This window comes from Lissotriton vulgaris, chromosome 9, assembly GCF_964263255.1.
Source record: "Lissotriton vulgaris chromosome 9, aLisVul1.2, whole genome shotgun sequence".
Classification (NCBI taxonomy): domain Eukaryota; kingdom Metazoa; phylum Chordata; class Amphibia; order Caudata; family Salamandridae; genus Lissotriton; species Lissotriton vulgaris.
Genome location: NC_141697.1, coordinates 138,551,314 through 138,578,076, shown reverse-complemented (window position 1 = coordinate 138,578,076; position 26,763 = coordinate 138,551,314). Strand labels below are relative to the sequence as shown.

At 43.9% G+C, this 26,763-nt stretch overlaps 1 protein-coding gene across 4 annotated transcripts in view; it reads right to left on the bottom strand.

Moving 5' to 3' along the window:
* The window catches only part of ZNF106 (zinc finger protein 106), a 303,557-nt gene that overhangs the window by 71,570 nt on the left and 205,224 nt on the right, over positions 1–26,763 (bottom strand). For all 4 annotated transcript variants that reach the window (XM_086937207.1, XM_086937206.1, XM_086937209.1 and 1 more), the window contains exons 18-21: positions 24,645–24,707; positions 23,324–23,443; positions 21,304–21,375; positions 5,376–5,447 (exon numbers count right to left, since the gene is read on the bottom strand). In XM_086937207.1, the coding sequence (XP_086793333.1) occupies positions 5,376–5,447; positions 21,304–21,375; positions 23,324–23,443; positions 24,645–24,707 (327 nt within the window). The remainder of the gene's footprint in view (positions 1–5,375; positions 5,448–21,303; positions 21,376–23,323; positions 23,444–24,644; positions 24,708–26,763) is intronic.

Genomic DNA, 26,763 nt, shown 5'->3' with positions numbered 1-26,763 from the left:
TCCAGCTGCGTTCTTTCAGAAATTTTACCCAGACGTCTGGAACAAGTCGAGATGCAGAGTTGCCTTAGCCAAGCTCTGCACCCTCAATAACAGAGGCCTAGCAGCCCCACAGTTTGAGTAATACTATCTGGCTGCTCAAATTCAATGGACTGCGCTGTGACTGCCGGGTCTAAAGTTATCCGACTCGGCCTCGTCCACACCTGGATGGTCCTTGTTTGAAATAACACACTTAGTTCATCCTTGCACGAAAGCACAGCCTCCAAAACCTCTCTTATTAGAAGTGGCACATAGGTGTTATCATAGATGCTTACGCATTCCCAAGCATGTTCTCCCTTATGCGCCACGACTGGCACTAGTGGGTACTCCTAGGACAGTAGGCCCAACAACAACATAAGAACTGGCCGCATGGCACACCGCGGGTTTATGAACTCTAGGCAACCTGTACAGGGATGGCACATTGGCAACGAAAGACACTAATGGATGAAGAAGGCTTGCCCCCCAGAAAACATTTTGCTCCACCAGTCGCTGATCAACACACTACGACATCACTGGGGGGATAACACCTTGGAACTTTCGACACATCTCTTGGTCCAGTACTTACAGGTGATATGGACAGACACCTCACTTGCTGGCTCGTCGACTCAACCCTAAAACTCCTCAATTTGCGACAGTGATGGGAGACAGATATTTCTAGCCCTTGCACCGAAAGGGAATGGGCTTCACTTCTGGAAGGCCAGCGACACATATCATGTAATGCCCGCTTCAAACGTATGCACTTCTACATAATACACAGGGCTTATCTCACCCCTGCTATTATAAATAGGTATTCCCAGGAAACAGATGCTGCATGCCCACGATGCTCATCAATAGATGTGTATTTGATATACATGCTATGGGTGTGCCCATGACTACATGCTTCTTGGTGTGCCATCACAGCAGTTTTATATGATTGCACCTAGCACCCAGACCTACATCACTAAGAAATGCCTGCATGGACTATACCGCAGGCATAAAACACACAGGGTGACCACTCGTTCTTTGGATTTGGGGTTTACTGTTGTCAAATGCCTTATTACTGAAAGATGGAAATCCCTCATGCCCCCGTTTATGGCCTGTCAGCACTCAATGATCAACTGGGTGCAGGCTGAAAATGTGGCCCTTCATAGGGAAGATACACTTGGTCTGCAGAAATAACCATTGCTGCATACTGGGAGACTATCAAACTAAAGGAACGGATGAGGCAGCACCGAAGGCCGACATCATGGCCGGGATCCTGATGTAGTCATTTTTGAGCGTGACTAGCCTTTCCTCTTTTGTCACTTAGATGCGGTCATGTTTTCCCCAATATTTACCCATACCCTGCTGGACCCGCCCCCTCTTCTCATTCATCCTCATCACCACACACAAACACAGCCCACAACAGGCATGTACGGTGGCGCAATGGTCTTTGCAGTAACTGGACGATGTTGTCTATTATGTTTTAGATTTAGTATTCTTATAATTCAAAAACCAAGATCAGTATAATGGCTTAGTTGAGCAATGCTCATATTGGGAAATGTCCTGTCAGCCTTTGTGCAACAATTACCAATATCCAATCCATATATGTTTTTTTTCCATGTCGCATCTCATTTCAGATACCACCTCATGGACTCATTACTGCACAATTATACACAAGTTGAATATATGTAAATCATCGGTCGTTATTATTCCACACTAAAGCTTGAATTCCTTTAACTATGTATTACACTGCATGTCATGCATTCCTGCGCTTAACTGTTCATTGTATTTACATTTGACAATTATATGTAAATAGATGGAGAGAAAATAACAAAAAGAATGTTTTTTCTCAATAAAAAATACAAATAAAAACAAGTAGCAGAGCTAAAACCCAAGGTCAGAAAAATCATATAAACCATCAAATTCTACATTTAAGAGAGTACTGAAAATCTTGTAGACAGTGAGTCATCACAAAGTTAAAAGAAGAAGCAAAACAACAGGACTTCATTTCCCATCATCCATTTTGCACAGGAAGCGAGACCACTGGATTTCCCATCACCCATCATCACAGTAAGTGGCATCACAAGATTTTCCATCATCCATTTGCATAGGAAGTTACATTAATGGTTTCTTGCCCAACCATCCTTTAAAGAAGGACTTCATTTCCCATCATCCATTTGCACAGGAAGTTAGTTACATTAATGGTTTCCTGCCCAACCATCCTTTAAAGAAGGACTTCATTTCCCATCATCCATCTGCACAGGAATTACCATCACTGGATTTTCTATTATCCAGCTGCACAGAAAGTGACATCACTCCCTTTCCCCTACTTCAATCAATGCCTCAGGGCGACCATTGTCGCTGCGTCTCTAAATAAGGGCAGACGCAGACAGAGGAGTTGCCTGTTCAGGCCTGTTAAGGGAAGATACAGATCGGGGCGTTACCTGTTTGGGGCTATAAGGGCAAGGAATGGCCGTGAACAGAAACCTTCTTCCACTGAGACTTGTAACATAAAACATCAGCACGTCTCATCCAGTCAATCCTCACAATCATCCAGACCTAGACTACCAAACACCCACATAGCAAAAATACACAGCCCAACCTCGTTCGCATTTCACTAATTGCTACACACCCTCAGACTACAGACCTCACATTCATCTCATGCTGATTGTGAGAAACGGGGTTTCTGGTTGGCTAGGGTATGCACCTAGGCCAGGCAGAACCCACTACTCTAGTCAGGGTAAGAGGCTCACTCCATTAGCAGCTTGGCAGAGCAGTCAGGCTTATCCCAGAGGCAATGTGCAAAGTGTTTGTGCAACACACACCAGTGAGACACTACACACACCACAAAAAAGACTTCACCACAGATTATAAAAATATTACCTATATTGTATGTAAGCATGTTAGAGCATAATCACATCAACCACAATCAGTTTGCTAACTGGACAAATGTCATAGACACAACAGTTTGAGCATTGTAAATACAATACCGTAAATATTTTTGCATAGGTCATGGAACTATACAGCTACATTTAACTCACAGGTCTTATGAGGCAAGAAATAACACAGGTTACTCTGATCCATGAGAAGAGCAACCGTTCTCTAAACATTAAGCAATTCGGAGCGTTTACGGGATATTACTGGGAGTGTCACAGGCATCTGCCCCTTTACTTGAAGACACGCCCTGAGCACAACCTTGCGCTCCGGCTATCAGGCCGCCTGCCCGTGTGCCGTAGTGAGGGTGGCTGTGAAAGGGACGGGGGGAGGCAGAATGGGACCTCCGACAAGGATCCTTCCCCGCTCAGAAGCCCTGATGATCAAAAGAATCACAATGCCCCCCTACGGTACTGCCAATGGGGCAGAGGAACTCACGCGGCTTCTTCTTGGGTGATGGACCCAGCGCAGCCTCACAAGACTCCTCTCCTTTGCCGAGGGTGATGGAGGCACGTCGATCTGGTGCGGCTGGGACTGCAGGACCTCTGCGTCTTCCGGTGGCGTGTCTGGGTGGTGCTGGGGATCCCGGGCTGCCATGTTGGTTTCCTAGCACCGACTGGGTCTTCTTCGTGCTGGCTCAGTTTACAAGCAGCTGCGTCAACAACTGGCGATCTCTCCCCAGCAGATGGGGGCTTAACCCAGAAATGACAAAGAGCTTTGTTCGACCTGAAAACTACATGGAGACTTTCAGCAACAAAGCCCAGGGTAATTCTTTTTGGCAAAGTAAAAGCACAATGGAATTTCCATTCAGCGAAGTACACAGAAGTTTCTCTAGCAATAGAGTGCGGGGAGGCTTTTCAGCAAACCACGCGCCCGGTAATTCTTTAGCAAGCACAATGGAAGACTTTGATGTCCCTGAGTCTTTCAAAACAGGAGGCCAGCACAAAAGCCCTTGGAGATTCTTCACAAGCAGGATACCACACAGGGTCAAAAAGAGTCAGCCCTTTTCCTCCACCACAGACAGAAGTAGCAACTGAATCTCAAACCACCTCTTACAGAGAAAAGGCAGCGCTCCTCACACAGCTCTTCTTCTTGGAAGGGTCCTCTTGTTTCTTGTAATCTAAAGTTCTAGGGTTTAAGGTCTCATAATTACACCCCATTTTCTCATTGTTCTCGTTGCTTCAGAGTCTCTGAACCAGTTTTGTCCTCCCCGGTCCAGCATGACCAGAAGGAGGGGGGAGGGGGGGGCGGGGGGGGGGGGGGGGAGTGGGGGGGTAGTTGGGGGCGGAGGGGAGGCAGAATTGTGCAAAGGAGACACAGCCTATTCAGTTGCTGGAGAAACTCCTCCCACCACTCGAAATGCAGTACAGGTCTATTCAGCCTAGCGAAGAGTTACCCAAGCAAGGCAGATCACACCTCAACCTCCTTTGTGACTGTCTTGAGTGAATGCACATCCCCAGCTTCTGTCACTCCAAAACCAGATGGTGAATACACAACAGGCAGAGGCACACAGAATGGTAAAGCAAGAATATGCCCACTTTCTAAAAGTGTTACAGCAAACAAATGATGGACGGAATGCTGACAATGCAAACATTTTCCCCCAGTCAAGAGATCTGGGTTAAATCCATTGTTCTTTTGCCCACTACGCCTCCCCAGTTTAGACCCAGCCATATGTAAATCAGTCTTGACCCTGTGCCCCATGGGAGCTGTCCAGACCAAACTGCCATGCCAGGTGATCCCTGGACCGGGAACAAGCATCCTGGGACCGGTTTTGCGTATGTCACCTTTCCTTAGCCAGGCTAGCTTGAATTCAGTGGTACCTTCTCCAATGACTGAGGTATAAATCTTGAGGAATTAGCTTATTGAGAGAGTGTTCTAGAGGGTGCTTTTGCCGGATTTGTTGAAGCTTTAAAATTGGTCCTTTTTTAAAAAGGACAAAGATAGGCTATTTAAGTGGTAGTACATTTTCATTAGAGCCTATGATAGTAATACATACTGCTATATTATAATACTGTGGGACACTGGGATTGATTCAAGCATGTGAATCTATGAAAGATCCAATAATGGATAAACAAAAGTTGTAGTTTTAGACTTTTTTATAGATGTTGGCAGGAATACTCTTTTCACACAACATATGAATGTTTAAGGTCTAATGATAACAGTATCTTAACAGAAGATATCAATGTCAAACACCATTCATTGACACGTGTATGTATTTTTTGACATTGCTAATGCATGAACCTAGCTGGAGCACTATACAGGGAGGCAAGCCCAAGTGAGGATACATAGGTGGGGAGGGAACAGAGAGAGGAAGCAGAGTGAGTGGAGGGGAGTGCGAAGCCAGCCTATCTGAAGTAAGGTTCTTTGAGGAGGTACATTTTTAATTTCTTGCTCAGTAACACATGATTACAATGACACCATATAAAAAAAGAAATGAAATTTACCCAGCAGCGATAATTCTGCAAGAGGTTTAGACGTATGGATTGGATGCTGCCATCATAACAACCTGTGTAGATCTACAACAGAAAAATAGAAAGCAAATGTAATGAAACTAGAGAACTTCTCCAGTCTCTCTCAAATTTGGTAGTCATTGTAGCGATAAGACAAGCTCAACAGCATTGATATCTATATAACATTTCTGCTTTCCTTTGTAGCCCACAACGTATGTTTCAATATTAACTTCCCTCCTTTAACCAACTTATTTCCATATGCAATTTTAAAGGGAAAAATTAAATGTAACCTGGTGTACTGATGCAAGCCAATGAAGAAAGTAGTGTGCTCCACAACGCTCTCCATAGACGTGGGACACCCTTGACTAGGCTATATAATAAGAAATACCTCTAAGAAGGCAATCCCATTTTTCCGAATCATACAAGCACCTCTTAGGTAAGCGAATCTGACTATTGGAGGGGTGTGTGTTTGATCAGCCCTGTCCTTGAACTGACCTCTTCATTTTACCTGGAGACAGTTTTAGCTGAAGACTGACAATCTCATTTCCTGTGCAAGGTGCACTGTTCATGGATTTACTTTCAAGAAAGATACTTGACTTGCACACCATTTGTGTCAACTTCATTACAATGCTGAGTAAGTGGTTCAGTAATTGCAGTACAGCGTTGCAGTGATCCTATGCTACGGCCAAGACTGTGACAGCAGGAGCTCTTTTGTAAGACCCTCTGACAAGTACACATATCCAACTACCTTAGGTTACACGCACTATCTTTTAGGCCCAGTTTACTAGGGAGAGAAGATGTGTAGATCATGGGGCTTCTGGAAAACACATGGTAACGTTGCCCTGTGTGCTGGCAGTTCCACTGCTGTCCTACATACACCTCCTAACTCGAGCATGTTCCCCTATTGTCAATGGTTGGTTAATGTCCTATAATGTTGCCACTATGACACATTCTATTCTCTTTGTTGGGGAACCATTCCAAAGTCTAGCAATGCTTTCAATTAAAGGCACAGTTGCTTGTGACAGCAGGGTATTTTAACAAATTTTGAAAACATTTTGTCCGGTTCTCAAATCTGCAAATTAACAGCAAATTCAGTGGTTTCGGCCAAGGCAGTTTCCAGACGGACAATATAATCCAGGCAAAACCATATCACCGGTATCTAGGGGGAACTGAGCTGCTGAATCTGGGAAAGGCAGGAACAAAAGGTATTGCACTGAATTCTATTTAGCAAATTAGTGGTTGCATAGATTTCATTTAGCAGTATTCAAACTATTCTGAGAAGAAGGGTTCAGGGAGTTATTGGAGTCTGTAGTAAGTTGGTGCCACTCACATGGCAGGTCGCGCTGACCCTACTGGATACCAGGCTAACCGCAATACTTCAATTATGCATTGACTGGCTGAGTATGACTTTAGACAAACTACTCCCTTTAAAAACTATGTAACTTCAAAAGGTAAACAAATGGTATACGGCTGAGATACCTCTAAAAAACAGAGCAACACACACAGACACAGACTGACATGCAAGCTATTTTGTTAGATCATCCACCACTGAAGCGGAACTGCAGCCACAGAATGTGAGGATTCACAACATTGCAGAATCCTCCATTGTCTCGAGAATACCATCAGCCCCCAATATTGCTCTTGACTCTTTTCTCCGCTGCCACTGCTGCTAAGCTGCAACCGCAGCCACCGTTGGTCACCGCCACACTTGCTTCCGACTGTGGGACTGCCCCGGATCACAACTCCCAGGGGGGCATAGTGATCTTGCGGCAGGAGCTGCGTAACACCTGAGCGCCAGCTGGCGCATAAAGCTTTGTTGGGGCTCCCGCGGCGTGGGACACGCGCGGGCTCGCCCGGGCCAAGGGCCGGCCCTTCCTTGCCTAACACTGGCAGGAAGTGGCAGGGCTGGGCCTTTTTGACTTGTGCCCCGGAGCAGATCCAAGCAAGGGTGGGAAGCCCAAGGTACTGTGCTACTGCTCGTTCAGATCTTGTACCATTTAACTGTGTTTGCCTTGGGTTTCTTGGCCCATTGGATTTAAAACAAGGCATAACCCACTCTGTTACTCACAACAAACTAAATAACTCATTGTTTAGTATTGGTGTCATCAAGGTGTATTGTAACCTAGGAGAAGTGTGGTACCCAGGGCTGGTAGGGCTTCTTAGCTATCCCATTGTTAGTATACCACTGTTTAGATAAATGGGGAAACGAAAGGAACTGGAAGAGAATGGGGAGGGGAGTGAGGGAAGGGCATGACGAGATACTAGGGGGACAAAGGCAAAAGAAATCACGAAAATCTGCAGCAAGCAATTGTGTTATGCATCGAATAGACACTCTTATAAGCGAGTGTGAAGTTATTTTAGATTCGACACCCATGAAACATGCCAATAGTAGTAATAAAACCATCCAAAAAGTGAGGTTATCTGCGAAGCCAGTGAAGCCAGCAATCCCAGATATGTTACGCAAGTCAAATAAGAAACTAACGCAAATGACGGGGTGCAGGATTCTATCGCTACTTCATCAATTGTCATTGAGCATAATATGTTATTGCCTGTTGCAGATCATGTAGCCCATATAGATCCGATAGTAATCTGCAAAAACAGATTCCAGCCACTCTCAGATATGGAAGAAAATAATAGGGAAGGTGGGCATAGTTTAAGGTCTGCGCAAACCCAAACAAATTTTCCCTCACAAGAACAAGTTATTGAGCAAGGTTTGGCAAAACATGTCCCAAGAAATCACCACATTTAAGATCTGAGGTGGAGTCCATGAAGATCATATTAGAAAAGATATTTAGAATGGTCACATCTTTATCACCCGAGGCAGTGCTAAAAGGGAAGGGAAGTACACAGGTTAGCAGATATTTGGAAGCCCTCCCTGGCCCCATACTTAATGATTCCTTGGGTTTCCTGATAATCTCGGGTCTAACCGGTAATAAAACAGCGAGAGGGGTAAATCAAAATCCAGTCCCAGCTTTAAAGAGCATCAATGTGGCAACCGCTTCAATGGTGAAGTGCTCAGTCCCTACCATAGCTAATAATAACGCTGTAAAACACATCAAGCCACCAGGAATGAGGAACTACATGTCCCCTGGAAATCAGGTCTCCTCATATGGGGGTTAACTACATCCAGAACCTAGAATGGGGCCCAGTAGACAGAACATATCTAACATAGCTAGTCCCTCCAAAATCTATATGGTAAATGTACCTAAATGTGATGCTTTTGTAGGCACTGAGAGTAGGGACTCTCTAACCATCAAAGCTATCCACTGGATATGGCATGTTAGAGGTTGCCGTTCGGTGATTAGGGACGAAATAATAGCTGCGCGCAGGTGAACTTCCCCAAGTCATCCTTATGATTGTATTGAACTTATCATGGAAAGTATAGATCTTGTTGAGAATCTTTTTACGCTGGAGTTTCGTACTAGTCTCCCGAAGAACTCGAATATTCAATTTAGACGCTCCCCTCCTATTAGTCCGTATGGTATCGTGGCCACCCAGAGACCCTCCAGCACGCAGGGATGCTCTACACTTGAGGATAACGATTGACTAAGGTTAACAGGAACACCTAGGCCACTCATAGGGTTTAGAAACACAAACATTAAGGAGACACCAGTAGTGTGGGGGTATCGTTCCCTAAGAAGGTATATTGGAAATGGGTATTTCACCATCTCATAATTGTATAATGCAGCAGTCCTCGGGCTTTTCTTCATTTGAGAATAGAATCCTGAGGTGGAATATCGCAGGCCTTAGCTCCAAGATGGGCTCTCCAGAGTGGCATGCATTCATAGAGGCATATGATATATGCCTCTTTCAAGAAACCTGGGCTGAAATATCCTATTTTTGTGTTGGGTATTTAAACTATTTTATAGCTGCAAGTAAGGGAGCAAAAGGGAGGCCCTCTGGAGAGCTGACTATCTGGGTGCGACAAGACCTCGAGGCTAATATTCAGGTTCTCCCAACCCAGAGCCACCACATACAGGCAATTAGATTGACCAATTGATAATAGACATATATAACATTTATGTTAGAGGAACAAGAGAGAAAAGGTTGTGAGTTTTAGTGGCTCTCGAAGACCTCCTTGACTCGCAACAAGATGTTGCAAACACTATAATAGCGGGGGACTTCAACACAGTGTTTGAACCCCTTACCACCGAAGATGGCCACTTGACAGAAGTAGAAGACAGCAAATGGGGTGTTCCATCGCTAGAGTTAAATCCTAAAGGGAAATGGTCTGATGCGGTCATTCAAATAAATAATATTTGTATGGAATAGGGCTTACAGCCTTAAATGGGCGTACTAAATCTGACAGACATGGGGCTAATACCTTCAACAATGGCCATTTTACTAGCAGAATAGATTACGTTCTGGTTAGTTTGGGTCTATGGCATTCGGTGGTGGACATGGAGGTCATAGACAGGATAGAAAGGGACCATAATCCCTTGAGCAGAATCCTGGATTTGTACTGCAAAATGTCCTGTTCACACTCCAGGCACTCCCCTAGGCGAGGTTGTCCCAACTAACTATTTAAGGCGGCTTACGTGGGTAAGGTTAATAGAAATGGCAGCTTTGCTAGACAACATTTTCCAGAGTATGGACCACGCTATTAATGAACTAGAGGCCTGTGAAGAGAAAAAAAGAGATCTCGCAAACTCAACAGATATACACAATAGATTTTTTACATTCCTGCGTATCCACTTTTCCAAGCAGGGAAAGAATTCTAAGGCATTCATCCCGAAAGAGGGGCAATGGTTCAATAAAGAATGACGAGAGGCACGCCAGGCCCGAGGAGTAGCCGTCAAAGGGGGAGATCCTACAATGGGTCGAGTAGCAAGGTCCATTTATAGGGGCACCCAGGCAAAAGCTAAGAAATCATGGGATGACAAAAGGTGGCAGGAATTAAGGGATGCCTGCGCCATGAAAAACCCCAAACAATTTTGGAATGTTTTCAATGGGGGCCAGGCAGAGCGACCTCAAAACCACGTATCACAATCGGACTGGGTGAACTACTTTAAACCCCAATATGCTTCTATCTTACCCAAAGGAGAGGGTGAAATTATAAGATCATTCTACCCGAATGAAACATTTAACAAGTCTGAGGTAGACAGCACTTAAATCAGTACTGGCTGGAAAGGCACCAGGGCCAGATGGCATTCCAGGGGACATCTTCCTACACAACAAAGATAGATGGTGCAGGTATATTCTTTTGCTATCGAATGCCATCGCCCAAAGAGCCCCTACACCCCACTCCTGGAAGATTGCGGAGATCATCCCCGTTTATAGGAAAGGGGATAAATCAAGTCTGGGGAACTACAGGCCTATCAGCTTGACTGACTGTCTCCAGAAATTAACTGGGAGGTTGGTGCTCAACAGAGTGCAGGAATGGATTGAGGAGTTTGGGGTTCTGTCCCCTCTGCAAGCTGGATTTCGAGCCTTCCTTAGCACTATCGACTAGGTGTTTTTCGATTTGTTCCGATACATTGGAAGACAGTGACCACAGAAAAGTGAAGTCTTTATGCCTCCTTTGTAGATCTTAAGGTGACATTGGACCTTGTTCACTGCACGAAATTATGGATAACACTACAAGAGCTAGGGCTCACACCAGAGCTCCTGACTTTGAATATTAGATTGCATGAAGACAACAGGGTAAAAATAAGATGGGGTGGGCAGGGGGAAGTTACCGAATTATTCCCAGTTCAAAAAGGCATGCGCCAAGGTTGCGTGATGGCCCCAACGCTATTCTCATTATACATTAATGGATAGTTGATTATAGGAGTTCAACCCCGTCTGACGCTCCAGTATTGGCAGGTGATAAAGTGCCTATATTGATGTTTGCCGATGACACATTGATCCTATCCAAGACCCTAAGCGGGCTTCAGAAAGCCCTAAAGACATAGAGGGATTCTGTTTGCAGCGGGGCTTGGAGGTCAATGTGTCAAAGACAAAGTTAATGGCATTTACCGCACACAGGGCCTACAAGGGTGGCATCTGTATGAACGATAGGTCGCTAGAATTGTTTAAGGAGTTCACCTACCTATGGTTTAACTTTCAAGACAACATGAAGTGGGACCATCAGGTTGAAATAGCTTCTCTCAAACATAGGCAGATATCGGGGATCTTGCACCTGGAACATAATCTATCGTACACTAAGCCCATTAGCTCAGTTTTAGAAATGTATAATTTGAAAGTTGTTAGCTCAGTCCTATATGGGCCGGAACTTTGGGGGTGCGAGACCCTCGTAACCCTTACTTCTTTGGAAAATAAGTTCTTAAGAAAAATTACTAGATTGCCACAGAGTACCCCATTGAGTCCATTATTAATTGATCTGGGGAGAAAACCGATCACAGCGGTAAATAAACTCCGACCCCTCCTTTACCGGAGGAGACTCTGGACTACACCGGAGCTTGCAGGCTATGTTTAAGTTTTTTTAGAGATAATAAGGGCTGATGTTTCACACCGTATTAAATGGATATGGGCGATCAGAGATCTTTTGTTCGACATAGGTATGCCAATGATATGGTCGGATCCTGAAAATTCAAACTTTCCCACAAAGGAGGTTTTGAAGGCGAAATACTGGGAATGGTTCCAGTATAAAAACATTAGACAAAGTGAGCCATCCTTCCTTTCAAGTCGATTTTTGGAACATAAAGCCACGCCGAAGCTGGAGATCTACTGGGACCTAATTGCAAAACCGCTAGACCGCAAGCAAAATGCTACTTACCAGTATGCATCTGTTCTTGGCATGTAGAGCTGCAGAGTTGTACACTTAGCATTAGATAGCCACCTGGTGTTGGGCTCGGATGATTGCAGGTTGTTGTCTTCTTGGAAGAAGTCTTTGTAGTCACGAGATAGATGACTCCTCCCTTGGACAATACTGCGCATGGACTCCATCCTCAGATTGTTTTTCGCCATGATGGGAAATGATGGAGTTAGTAGAGGTAAAGAGAAAGGATGTCCATGCATGTGCATCTAAGTGAGATGAGAACTTGAACGGATACAAGTCCTGGGGAGGTGGGAGGGCGTGTACGACTCTGCAGCTCTACATGCCAAGAACAGATGCATACTGGTAAGTAGCATTTTCCGTTCGAGGCATATGAGCTGCAGAGTGCACACTTAGCATCGATTGTGCAGCAGTGTCTCCCCTAGAGGTGGTCGCTTGTATCCATTGCAGTATTTTGAAACAGTGTTCTAAGGACAGCTTGGCCCACTGTAGCTTGCTGCTTGGCCTGCACATCAACACAATAGTGTTTAGTGAAGGTGTGTAGTGTAGACCATGTTGCTGCCTTCCAAATGTCCTCTAGTGGTATATTTCCTAAGAAAGCCATAGAGGCTCCTAGTTTACGAGTGGAGTGCGCTCTAGGACGAACTGTCAGTGTACGTTTAGCTTTTTGATAGCCTATTTGTAAACACTTTACAATCCACCTGGCAATCCCCCCTTTAGAGATGGGGTTGCCTTTGTTTGGGGGAGAGAAAGATACAAATAATTGTTTTGTCTTTCTAAAGGATTTAGTCCTATCTGTGTAGTATAACAGAGCTCTTCTAACATCTAAGGTGTGTAAAGCCCTTTCTGCAACAGAGTCTGGGTTTTGGAAAAACACAGGTAGCTCTACCGATTGGTTAAGGTGAAAAGGAGTGATAATCTTTGGCAGAAATTTTGGATTAGGCCTAAGAACCACTTTATTAGGATGTATTTGAAAAAATGGTTCTTGTATTGTGAATGCTTCTATTTCACTAACTCTTCTGAGAGAGGTGATGGCAACAAGGAAAGCAGTTTTCCATGTTAGAAATTGCAATTCACACTTGTGTAAAGCCTCGAAAGGGGGTCCAATGAGTCTTGTAAGGACAATGTTCAGGTTCCATACCGGAGCAGGTGGTAACCTAGGTGGGATTATTCGTTTTAATCCTTCCATGAATGCTTTGATTGCAGGTACTCTGAAGAGAGATAGAGGTTGCCTATTTTGTAAATAGGCTGCAATTGCTGCCAGATGCAGGCATATGGAAGAATAAGCAAAATTGGACCTTTGTAGATGTAAAAGGTAACAAATGATATTTTGGATAGAAGCATCCAGTGGATCAATGTGATTATTGTTACAATATATTGCAAATCTTTTCCACTTAGCGGCATAACACGCTCTGATAGTGGGTTTCATAGCTTCCTTAATTATGTTCATACAGTCTGGTGGCAGGTTTAAGTAACCAAACTCTAAGACTTCAGGAGCCAGATCGCCAAATTCAGTTGGCTTGGTTCTGGGTGTCTTATTTCTCCATGGTTCTGTGTTAACAGGGAGGGTGTGAGCTGTAACTTTTTTTTTGTGGAACCAGTGAGAGATCTAGTAGTGTGTTGAACCACGGTTGACGGGCCCATGTGGGAGCTACTAGTATTAGTTTCAGAGACTGTTGTCTGAGTTTGCGCACTACTAGTGGAATGAGTGGGGAGAGGCGGAAAAGCGTACGCAAATCTGCCTGACCAGTTCATCCATATCACATTCTCTTCCGACCGTGGGTGTGGAAACCTGGCGGCGAAGGTTGGGCATTTTACATTTTCATGGGTGGCAAATAGATCTATCTGTGGATGCCCCTACATTTGGAAGAACGGTTGAAGAACTTGTAGATGTATTTCCAATTCGTGAATCTGTTGTGAATGTCGACTCAACAGATCTGCTATCTGATTGTGAATTCCTGGAAGGTGTTCTACTGTCAGGTATATGTTTTGAGGACTGGCCCATCTCCAAATGTTCTGCTCGAGCTGGGACAGTTGTAGAGAGTGTGTCCCCCCCTGTTTTTGTATATAGTACATGGCTGTCATATTGTCCATCCGGATTAAGACAGCTTTGTTTTGTACTTGTAATTAAAAAGTTTTGAGTGCTAGGAAAATTGCTAGCAGCTCTAGATGGTTAAAATGGAACATTCTTTGTTGGTTGTTCCATTGGCCTTGTGTGGTATAGTGTAAGAGATGGGCTCCCCATCCTGTGAGGGATGCGTCCGTTGTGAGCACTATCTGTGGAACAGGCTCCAGGAACGGCTGTCCTCTTGTCAAGTTTTTGGTGTTCCACCATTGCAGAGAGCGATATGTACGGCGGTCTACCAACACCAGGTCTGTGAGCTGACCTTGAGCCTGATTCCACTGTTGTGCTAGACATTCTTGTAATGGGCGCATTTGCAGTCTTGCATGTGGAACTATGAAGATGCAAGATGCCATCATGCCTATTAGTCTCATGAACACTCTGGCTTGGAGAGACTGCTGGTGTTGAAAAATGGAGACTAAGGCCTGAATGCTCTGTATCCTGGCTGGACTGGGATACGCTAGAGCTGTAGATGTGTCTATGGTAGCTCCTAGATACTGATGCACGTGCGAAGGCTCTAGGTGCGACTTTGTGTAGTTGATCGTAAACCTTAAGTCGTGCAACAGTTGAATTGTCTGCGGAGTGTGCTGTACATATTGGTGGAATGATTTGGCTTTTATGAGCCAATCGTCCAGGTAAGGGAAGACATGTATCTGTTGTCTTCTGAGATGTGCCGCTACTACTGCTAAGCCCTTTGTGAACACTCGTGGTGCTGTTGTGACCCCGAATGAAAGGACTTTGAACTGATAGTGCTGTCCTTGTATGACAAACCTTAAATACTTCCTGTGAGCAGGATGTATAGGGATGTGAAAGTAGGCATCCTTTAGGTCTAGTGTTGAAAGAAAATCGCCTTGTTGTAGTGGGAGTACTTGTTGCAGAGTGATCATGTGAAAATGATCTGATTGTATGTAATGGTTGAGGGGCCGGAGGTCGAGAATTGGCTGTAGTGTTCTGTCCTATTTGGGGATTAGAAATTACAAGGAGTAAACTGCTGTTCCCTGTTCTTCTAACGGAACTAATTGAATAGCATCCTTTTGTAGAAGTGCTAGAACTTCCTGTTGAAGCAGAGTCAAGTGATCTGTAGACATTGGATGCTGCCTGGGTGGTATGTTTCGGGGGTTGCTGTGAGTTCTAGGCAGTAGCCATGTTGGATAATCTGTCTAACCCACCTGTCTGTTGTGATGGAATTCCAGACAGGTAGGAACTGTGATAATCTGCCCCCCACAGGAGTGGAATGCTGCAGGGGAAGCAGAGGGACGTCACTGTTTGGGAGAGGAAGAGGAGCGGTTGTTGTTATTACCTCTACCTCTTCCCTTATTATTATTATTGCCTCTGTATCCTCCTCTAAAGTAGCCCTTGTGAGAGGAGGTCTGTGTGTGCGTTTTGAAAGATGATGTTGTATCTGCACCGGTTTGCTTGGAGCCTCCTCTATAAAAGGAGCGGCGAAACGAACTTCTAGTCTGTGTGGATTGTAGTGCTCCCATAGACTTAGCTGTGTCTGTGCCCTTTTTCATTTTCTCTAGTGTAGTGTCTACTTCCGGCCCAAACAATTGGTTTTGATTGAAGGGTTGGTTCAAGATGGTAGTCTGCACCTCGTCTTAAACCCTGAAATGCGTAACCACGCATGTCGTCCGAGTATAACACTAGTATTGACTGCTCTGGATGCTGTGGCAGCTACATCAAGTGCACATTTAATTGAGGCTTTAGATATTAATTTGCCTTCTTGTATGAGCTCTGTTGCCTGATCTTTGTATTGATCTGGGAGGTGCTCTAACAATTTTTCTAATTTATCGTAGAGAGCTTTGTCATAGCGTGAGAGCAGGGCTTGTGTATTTGCTATGCGCCATATATTTGTAGCCTGCGCAGCAATCCTTTTCCCTGACGCATCGATAACCTTGGATTCCTTGTCAGGAGGGGGCATGTCACCAGAAGTCTGGGAATTAGCTCTCTTCCGTGCATTGGACACTACTAGTGAGTCTAGTGGCAGATGTCCCTTAATATAGACTGGATCAGATGGTGCTGGTCTATATTTCTTTTCTATTCTTGGATTTAACACTCTACAATGCACAGGGTCTTTAAATATTTTCAGAGCATGTTTAATGACTCCTTTGATCATGGGTAGTATTTGTGTAGACCTTTGTGACTGCTCAAATGTTTCTAATAAAAAATCCTCCTCAATGGCATCAGAGTGCATTTTAACCCCGTGGTGAAGGGCAGCTCTATTTAAGAGGTAATTAAACCCAATGCTATCTTCTGGAGGGGAAGGTTTCGTTGGGTAGAACTAAGGATCAGGAATGTATGGCACATTAGTTGCTGGGTTCTCATATATATCCTCATCTGTTGGATATGTATCTGGGTTGATACCTTCACCTACAGGGTATGTGTGTGGGTCTGGTGTGTCACTCTCACCACCTATATCATACCCATCATCAGTGTGGTGTGATGATGTAGGAGATTGATCAGGAGAAACTCTCGGTGAAAAGTAAGGAGGAATAGGTGAGGAAGAAGGTGAAGGAGAGGAAGGGTGTATTGGCGAAGTTGCACAATCCTTCTTTTTGGCAGGAACCACAGGTAGAAGTGGTGTGTCTGCTGGTCTCTTTTTGTAAGGAATAGCTTCTACATGTCCAGTTTTGGGTTGATATGGAACTTCTTTTGTTTAGGATCTTGCCTAAACAGTTCTTCTTGCTCTACAACCTTCTTCGGCGTCGATTTTTTCGGTGCCGATAGGGGTTGTTTTGTGTTTTTTGCTGTAGGAGTCGTTGCAGAGTCCCGCGGCAAATTTTCGGTGCCGAAGGTGGTTTTGGCTTGCCAGGAAGAGGTGGAATTGGCACGTGTGGCTTGGTCGGTGCCGAGGTACCGGACGGCGTAGTTGTTTTCCTCGGAGCCGAGCCCGAAGGCAGGGCGTTTGATGGGATATTTCGGTCCCGACTGGGCCCCATGGACGGAGTGCTGACCGTTGCCTTTGGCTTGGGCTGTGTCTGTTCTGCAGGGGCAAGAGTACTCACGGGTTGACGAGATGGAATCGAGTCATCTGAGTCCTCTGCCTCTGAAATGATCTGGAGATCAGGCGAGTCTTCCTCGGCGACGAGTGGAGCCTCGTCCTCAGAGAGGTCTTCGAGTGGATCCTCGCCTTCGGAGAGGTCTTCTTTGACGATCTCCTCCTCGAAGATGGCCTCCGGTGCTGGGGCTGATTTCCTCATCTCGTGTCAACGGGCCCTCCGATCCCGAATGGTCTTCTTCGATCGGAAGGATGCACAAGCTGTGCAGGTCGTCTCGTCGTGGTCTGACGATGGACAGAGGTTGCAGACCTCGTGGTGGTCGCTATGAGAGAATTTTGATCGACATACCGGGCATCTCTTGAATGGAGTCCTGTCCATGAGGCGTAGGCCGTACGGCGCCGATAGGCCCAACGGCCCGCATCGACGCACCGGAATGTAGCTGATGGTGTCGAAAGTAGTCTATTCGATGTTGATATTGGTTGTATAAAGTTTTTACGCTTCGAAGTTGATGGAAAAGTTTTTGTAGCCGGAGCGGAAAAGTTTCATCCGAACCCAGTGGCGGAAAAAAACAATCTGAGGATGGAGTCAATGACCATGCGCAGTATTGTCCAAGGGAGGAGTCACCTATCTCGTGACTACAAAGACTTCTTCCAAGAAGACAACAACCTGCTATCATCCGAGCCCAACACCAGGTGGCGATCTAATGCCAAGTGTACACTCTGCAGCTCATATGCCTCGAACATTTTATTTCCAGTTTAGGGTAGGGACACTGGCCAGTGAGATCATTCACTGCTAAATGGATCACCCGAGCAGTTGCTTTATGCCCGGAATGTAAGTCCTGTAATGAATCTTTGGGTCATTTTCTTTTAGTTTGTGCTGCTTATGCTGTCCCGTGTCGTCTCTGGCTGCTTCCAATATGTAAGCTCCTGGGCACTAGACGGGCAAGCAAGGGAGAACGCGTCCTGCAGACTGATACTCACCGCCCATGGCAATACCCATGGCAAAATTCTTAGGGTGGTCATGGGTTCTGAGGGCCCGCTAATTACTTCTGAGTGAGGCTACAAAATTATGGGATTTAAACTAGCCACCTTTTTACCAAGCTGTGATGTGTTTTGTATATATTTTAAATGTTTTTATGGTACTCCCCAAGGAGCTTTTATTGTTTTATGATAAGCATATCCACTTTAATTTGTAGACATATGGCTAAGAGCCTCTATAAGGGTTTGTCTTGGGGTGTGTATTTCTACCCCTATTTAAGAAACCTACAAATAGAGAAGATGAAGCAAATTATTTTTATAATTACTAAATTGTATGTTTTTCCATTAACAGCTATTTTATCTAATTATCTTTATTTGTATTTCTGTAAATGCTTTTATGACTTAAATGTGTTGAATAAAGCTGTTAAAATGGAAATGGCTAAAGACATTTTCTAAATTCTTCATAAATTTCTTCTGAAGCTAGCATTGGTGTCTTGCCTCAGCTATGCATTCCCTTGGCCTTCAATTTTAGAAACAAGATAAAGGGAAAACACTGAGCAGGCTGGCGGAAGCATTAATTCTCAAACAATGAATTCTCCATCAGACTTTGCTAGTCAATGCAATGTAACAACTGATTCCATCAAAGACTTAAGACTCCTCCACTAAGTCCCTAGAAGAGCCTGCTTTGTAAAACTAACATTGATCAATAGTTCGATCCTATCTGGCAAAGTATTGGAATAATTTAAATGAGCAATTGGATCTTAGCTGCTTAAGAAAATCTCCTTATTCCTACCAGGTCTCGGAGCTATACCTCTGTTAAACTATCCAACTTCGATTTTTTATGGAGAGAATAATAATTGCACTATCATCGGGCTGGGTTTAGGCTCAGCTCAAGTAAAGAACTTGCAACTGAGGACCTACTGGTAATAGAAGAGGACACCAGTATCAATGCACAGTCAGCTCCTTTCATGCCCACCCTACCATGCTCCAACTGTTCATCTCTGTATGATCTTGGGATTTTGCCCATTACATTCCCTGCAGCCTGAATCCAGCAGGCTACATCTCATTTCATCTGTTCATGTGGTTGCATTGTTGTGCAGCAAAAGAGTAAGAGATAGTGAACCTGCGCAATAAAGCTGTGTAGGAAGCTGGCTCTGTATATACTATACCAAAATTAGGTATAGTGTGCAAAGAGTCCAGTGGAACCCCAAAGGTAGGCAGAGGTAAAAGCAGATCGATTTACAAAAGGGGGTGGAGATGAACAGAGTGTCTGAATTGAGCAGACCACTCTTACCCAGTCCAAAGATCAGGGCTTGATCCATCACCGTTATTTATCTCACTGCCCCATCCCAGCTCAGAACCTGGCTATATGCAAATCAGTCTGTCCCTGGCCCAGTGCATCATGGGAACAGGGCAGACTAAACTACCAAGCCAATTCTTTACCAGAAAGGAGACAAGCTACCGGGGACCGGTTTCTGGCATTTCAGCCTCTTCGGCCCGGCTTGCTTGAATCCTGATGGAGCAGTGAGAAAGGGACTCATGTCTGAGTATACCCTGCCACACCTATAGTGGCCAAAATCGATTTACAAAAGGGGGTGGTGATGAACAGAGTGTCTGAATTGAGCAGACCACTCTTACCCAGTCCAAAGATCAGGGCTTGATCCATCACCGTTATTTATCTCACTGCCCCATCCCAGCTCAGAACCTGGCTATGTGCAAATCAGTCTGTCCCTGGCCCAGTGCATCATGGGAACAGGGCAGACTAAACTACCAAGCCAATTCTTTACCAGAAAGGAGACAAGCTACCGGGGACCGGTTTCTGGCATTTCAGCCTCTTCGGCCCGGCTTGCTTGAATCCTGATGGAGCAGTGAGAAAGGGACTCATGTCTGAGTATACCCTGCCACACCTATAGTGGCCAAAATCGATTTACAAAAGGGGGTGGTGATGAACAGAGTGTCTGAATTGAGCAGACCACTCTTACCCAGTCCAAAGATCAGGGCTTGATCCATCACCGTTATTTATCTCACTGCCCCATCCCAGCTCAGAACCTGGCTATATGCAAATCAGTCTGTCCCTGGCCCAGTGCATCATGGGAACAGGGCAGACTAAACTACCAAGCCAATTCTTTACCAGAAAGGAGACAAGCTACCGGGGACCGGTTTCTGGCATTTCAGCCTCTTCGGCCCGGCTTGCTTGAATCCTGATGGAGCAGTGAGAAAGGGACTCATGTCTGAGTATACCCTGCCACACCTATAGTGGCCAAAATCGATTTACAAAAGGGGGTGGTGATGAACAGAGTGTCTGAATTGAGCAGACCACTCTTACCCAGTCCAAAGATCAGGGCTTGATCCATCACCGTTATTTATCTCACTGCCCCATCCCAGCTCAGAACCTGGCTATATGCAAATCAGTCTGTCCCTGGCCCAGTGCATCATGGGAACAGGGCAGACTAAACTACCAAGCCAATTCTTTACCAGAAAGGAGACAAGCTACCGGGGACCGGTTTCTGGCATTTCAGCCTCTTCGGCCCGGCTTGCTTGAATCCTGATGGAGCAGTGAGAAAGGGACTCATGTCTGAGTATACCCTGCCACACCTATAGTGGCCAAAATCGATTTACAAAAGGGGGTGGTGATGAACAGAGTGTCTGAAGCAGATGGCACCTTACTCTCTATTTGTGGTAGTGTGGTTGAGCAGTAAGGCTTTATCAGAGGGTAGTGTTAAGCATTTGTTGTACACACTCAATCAGCAAATGATTGCACACACTCAAAGACTGAACTTCAGACCAATTGATTTTTGTATAAAAATATTTGTTTAGCTATTTTATTTCCTAGAACCAAGCAAGCCTGGTACAGGTAAGGGATTTACATTTTGCAGTAATAATGATACCGTTTTTGAATTGCAGTTGTATATAAACTTGATTACAGTTTGAATTACTGGTAATGAAATACTGCGAAATACTGTACATTTACTTTCTGTTGACTTTTCAATAGCAGGTCACATTCTGTAACCCATTACCACCGCCCGCTTCAGACTACAATTAGTAACTGGGGGTCACGCTATATCTTTGATACTTCTTTAGTTCATTAAATAGAAGGAAAAATTACCATGCTCTTGTGGATGGCCATACACATGATCATGTCTGTGTGTCCTCCGTAGACTTGCAAGCGATCATGAGACTTAGGTGAACATAAGAAAAATGAAAGAAACAGAAAATTTTATTTTACAGTCAAACATGAGATATTTCTTACAGACACAAACTAGAGATATTTCTTACAGACACAAACTAGAATTGTTATGTGAACATTTCCAACACTTTCATTTTGTACTCAACATGGCTATCACTTTCATTAGTTTTCTTTACAATCATACATTTTTTACTATTGCACTAACCTGCAGAGTAGTAATATATATCAGTGATTCTGTTCTATGCAAATGCTTTTTCTATGTGTATCTTATGTGGCAACATTTTACACATTTAAATTTTTGACATTTACTAAAGTCCTAGACCCTTTTGAATAACATTGGTTTGCCACTGTTCTTCTATAACACCACACCCACGTAATTATAATTTATTTATTCCGTCCAGATATTGTTCTTGCAAGTAAGTGGAAAAACTAATATTGGTACAGCTTGTGTGGGCTATGCTATTAATATTTGCAAGGCATACTCCTTGTAGTTAATCTGTTATTAAAGCAATCAAGTTTAAGAACCTTCTGTAGACATAACGAAATGAGACACTAAGCGTAGCTGAAAGAAGGCATGCAGAATGCGGGTACACTCTGACACTAAGCTACAGAAGCCCCAGTTTCATTACATTAAATATGTTTGATTTCATTTGATTTTAGCTTTTATATAGCGCACAAATGCCCTAGGGTGTCTAGGCGCTTATGCCAGCTAGTTCAGTAAGGTACTGCAGGAGCTGTAGTGAGCTAGTTAACTGGCTAAGAGGCAGGTTTTTAATGATTTCCTAAACACTGACAGCGTAGGGCTCTTCTTTATGCTTGCTGGAAGTGCGTTCCATGTTTTAACCGTCCCAAACACAAAGCGTCTTCCGCCCCATCTTGCTTTCTTGATCCATGGGTTTTGTAAGAGTTTATTGTGAGCCGATCTTAGATTTCTGGAAGGTGCGTACTAGATCAGGTGCTTCTTCAGAACTTGAGAGCCAACGCCATGCAGGGTCTTAAAAGCTGGGCACTGGGATTTGAACTTGATCCTTTTTTGTACTGGGAGCCAGTGCAGAGTTATGAGACTGCGGGAGACTGGCTGGGACCTGGGGATGTCCAGCATTAATCGAGCTGCCGCATTTTGGAGGCGATGAAGCTATTGTAGTAACTGTGTTTAGATGCCCATGTACAAGCATTACCATAATCCAGTCTGGACACTGCTATAGCTGTTAGCAGTGGTTCCAAAGAATTGAGTGGGATAAAAGGACGGACCTTTCAGATCATTTCAAAATAAAAAAAGATAGAGGAGGTGAGTGTATTGATCTGGTTCTTAAAAGTTAGTTTGTCATCTAAGATGTAACCTACATTTTTCACCTTCTGCACTGGAATGTGAAAATCTACTAAACAGGACGGCCACCATCTGGGTGAACACAGATAGGTATCTGTACCCAACAGTAGGAACTCAGTTTTTCTGCCGTTAAGTTTTAGGTAGTTCGACCTCATCCACTGGTTTAACTGTGTCAAGCAGATGTTGAAACTGTCCGCAGTGTCTTTGAAGTTACTTGACACCAAGACCACAAGTTGGGAGTCATCCGCATATGATACCACTGAGAAGCATTGGCATGTGATGATTGTGGCTATCGGAGACACATAAAAGATTCAAGAGCGTCTGGCTCAGGGACGAACCCTGTGGTACCCCGCAAGGCAGTTTAAATTGATCGGATGCAAATACTCCCAACTCTGATTCTCATGCCAGAGAGCCTGTTGGCTAATATTTTATGACTCACTGTGTCAAAGGCCGCCGATAGATCTAACAGGATCAAGGTGACCTTGCCCCGGCGTTTAGCACAGCTCTCAGTTTGGAAATTTTGAGGATAATTTTTACTCTACTAGGTGTATCTCTCAATGACAATATGCAGACATTTAAATATTTTTCCTTATAACAGCACCTGGTCCTTACCTGAAGCTCATAGACACGGACAAATTTATCCAAGGATGCTGTAACCATAACTTTCCCCAAGATGTTCACAACTGTAACTGCATGATTATGACCTTTATAGATCCGCACAAGCTCGCCAGTCTGCCACAGGACAAAAAAACGAAAACAAGTGTTAGAAATGGACATTAGGAGAGTGAAAGAACTTGAAATATCCAAATAAATGGTATCATTTTGTTATTTAAAAAATGTTGATACAGGGAAAAGGCAACTTGGTGTAAACTTTGCACTCACAGTACTTTCACAGCATAAAAGGGAAGATTATGTAATGATGAATTCTTTGAACATTTCCTTTCTTCAAATATATTTAAAAACATCAAGTAAAGAGGAGCTCATGATAGAAATTCTGCAATCATCTGACCAAGAAAAAATTATTACATGACACACTGTTTACAAAGAATACAAAAAGAAGAAATCTTGGGGATCACCTTGGACCTGTCACTATCATTCCTCCCTGAGGTGCAAATGCCACTTCGAATTCCACACACTCAGTAGAGCTATTTGACCAATTGACCTTGTTTGCATATATTGAAATATCTCTAAGCAACTGTTGAAAAAAACTTCACCACGGTCTGAACCCAACCACCAGCAAGTAAATATTAGGACTAACTAGACCAGACCATGCAAACGCTTCTCAGAAGGTATTCTATTCCATGTGGGTGTTTAATCCCATCAAATTCACAGCTTTTGAACTTTTAATCCAGGTTATGAAATACTGCTAGCACTTTCCCCTTGCAGGGACAAGTCAGCGTAAAGGGATTTCAAAGGCAGACCCTGCAGGTTCTCAGCTCCAGAAGGCTAGGGGGCCAGCAGTACTAAGAGTTTTCAGGACTTGGCTTTTCTACTCACGTGTAAAAAAGTAAGTCAAAAATGACTCCTTACAAGTAAACATGGGAAGTCAGTTACTCCTCCTTAAGTATATTTAATTGCCTCTTCTAGTGGGAGGATTGCAAATGTGTAGAATCTGTCCTAGATGGCAGTTTGATGAGAGATTTTCTCCACCACGTTCCATGAATAAGAGTTGCAAGTTTTAGTTATATTAGCTTAACTAACTCAGTTGTCACAGAATCTCTGACCAACACAAGTAAAGATTAAATAGCTCTGTCTTATAGCTGGAGATAGTGTTTGGCAGGGTGGCTGTCCAAACAGCTGCGAAATCATTTTTAATCTACTTCCTAAACAAAATTAAGTATACACAATATTTGGTGCCCCTTTGTTTCTAATGAGTGCTATGAAAATGATATTAATTTCTTATGGCATTAACAGTAAATAAAGGTAAACTTACATGTATGTTGTGGGCATGGACAGATTGATCACTGGATCCACTAAACACCAGATCGTTTACCACCTTACCAAACAAAACAAAAAAATAGAAAAACAAATGTAAATAAAGAATGAAAGAGGGTTCTAAGGCATGATCTAATCAATGAAACCTGGAGAGCAAGGATTGAAACCTTTTCTCCAGGCTTCGAAAGGCAGATGTCTGCCAACCTAACCACTTCTCCAAGCTTACATTCCTATTTACCTACTTCTCCTTCATAAACATGTATACAGACAACTCCAGCATAGAGTTCATTTCTGGATAATACCACACCATCTCTCCACAACATAATACATGCACTGGGGGCCACATCTAAAGCATGGTGACCCGTGTAACTGGGGATGTATTAAGTGGAATGCAAGGCAAATAAAGATGAAGAACAAAGAAAATCAACAACAGTCTAACATACACCCAGGAAGCAAATATCTGTCACAGAATAGAAAGAGCAGAATGCCTCAACTTCTACATTTTAAGACAGTACTATGAGCACTCCTCATGAAGCAAGCCAGTCCTAACACACTACACCAATGCAGATTCATAGCCAACGTTGGAACGATAACGCAGTTGACATGAGAACACATATCTACAATGAAAAATGTATTGGAAATATAAATGAAAAGGCAAGAAAGGCAAATTACATTGAAAGGTGTTGTACACCTAAACAGGGAAATTAACCCAATAGTTCCCAATGCACAAAGTCCTTAAATTGCAAATGTCTTTATCAGCCTTCAGGATCTTCTTTTACTAGGTGGTACCACTCCATCCTCATTTGAAACAACCCCATCCACAGTATGGCCATCACCTCTACACACTTATCAGTTCTCAAGCACAAGAACATTCGTCTGCAATTTTCAATGAACTAGAAAGGCATGCTTGGAGTCACTCACATACATTTTCTCATTATACCTTTTCCTGGGCCAACACAGATGGCATTGAAGTCTTTTGCCCATCTCAAACGTCCTACAAACACTCTCGCCACCTCCCCCATAAACCCGAAGAAGTCAACTTAAACCCTGGTAAACACCCTCTCAGACAAGAAAACAGTGATATTCCTGTCACATTATTGGGTGCTGTACTATGAGCCCATAGTATTTCCTGAATGGCTGTTTTCATGGAAGTGCGCTCACTAAGTTGCATCTGCACACATGATTTGAAAACACAATACATCAGCACCATCAATCTTTGACTTGTGGTGAATACAGTGCAGTTCTCTGAATATTTACTCCTACACTTCTCGAAAATTCCTGCATGCCCTCAGACACAAATTGCACCATACTGTGAGTAGAACTGATGAAGTGCCAACATTGAAATCTTTATAAATGTATCCACTGATCCGGTTTTGAGAATGGGAGAATATCCTTGCTTTGGTCCCTTCTTTCCCATCAGAAAGTAACCGGAGTAAATCCCCTTTCCTTTTTGGGAATGAGGGACCGATTTTACTGCCTTTTTGATCAGAAATGTGCGGACCTGCAGTAGAATTAACTCTCTATGGTATTGAGATGTTTTCTTAGGAGGGATTGACAAGAAGAGATATTTGAAATGTCAGAGAATAGCAATTTTTCTCAATATTCAACACCCATTTGCCTAAGGTTACTTTTCTTCCAGTCTCTCAGATGGGTGTGGATGCTTTCCTCCACAGAGTTGTCATAGAAGGAGGGTGGAGGGGAAGGAAGTTGGTTGGTGTTTGATGGCTGACCTTTTGCAGACTTCCAAGGCTGGCAGGACTTTTGATTCTGCTGCTGTTGCTGGAATTGGTGTGGCAACTGAGGGGCTTCAACCATCTGTTGGTGGTAATGTCTACTGCAGGGTTTGTACTCATGTACTCTTTCTCGAGGCCTACAGTTTTGAGTGTCTCCATTTCAATTTTCAGATGCTTAATTTTGAATGGCAGATTTAAAATTTGTTGGTATGCCTCTGGTGTGTAAAGCTAGCAATATGTATCCAAGATAAGCCATGAAGAGCCATGCCATCATAGTAGCCTTACAAAAGGAGATGATGGACATCATAGTAGCCTTGGGCGTCGAAATCAATCATTTATTTTACAAAGCTGGCTCTCTGTATAGTGTATCAACATGAGGTGCAC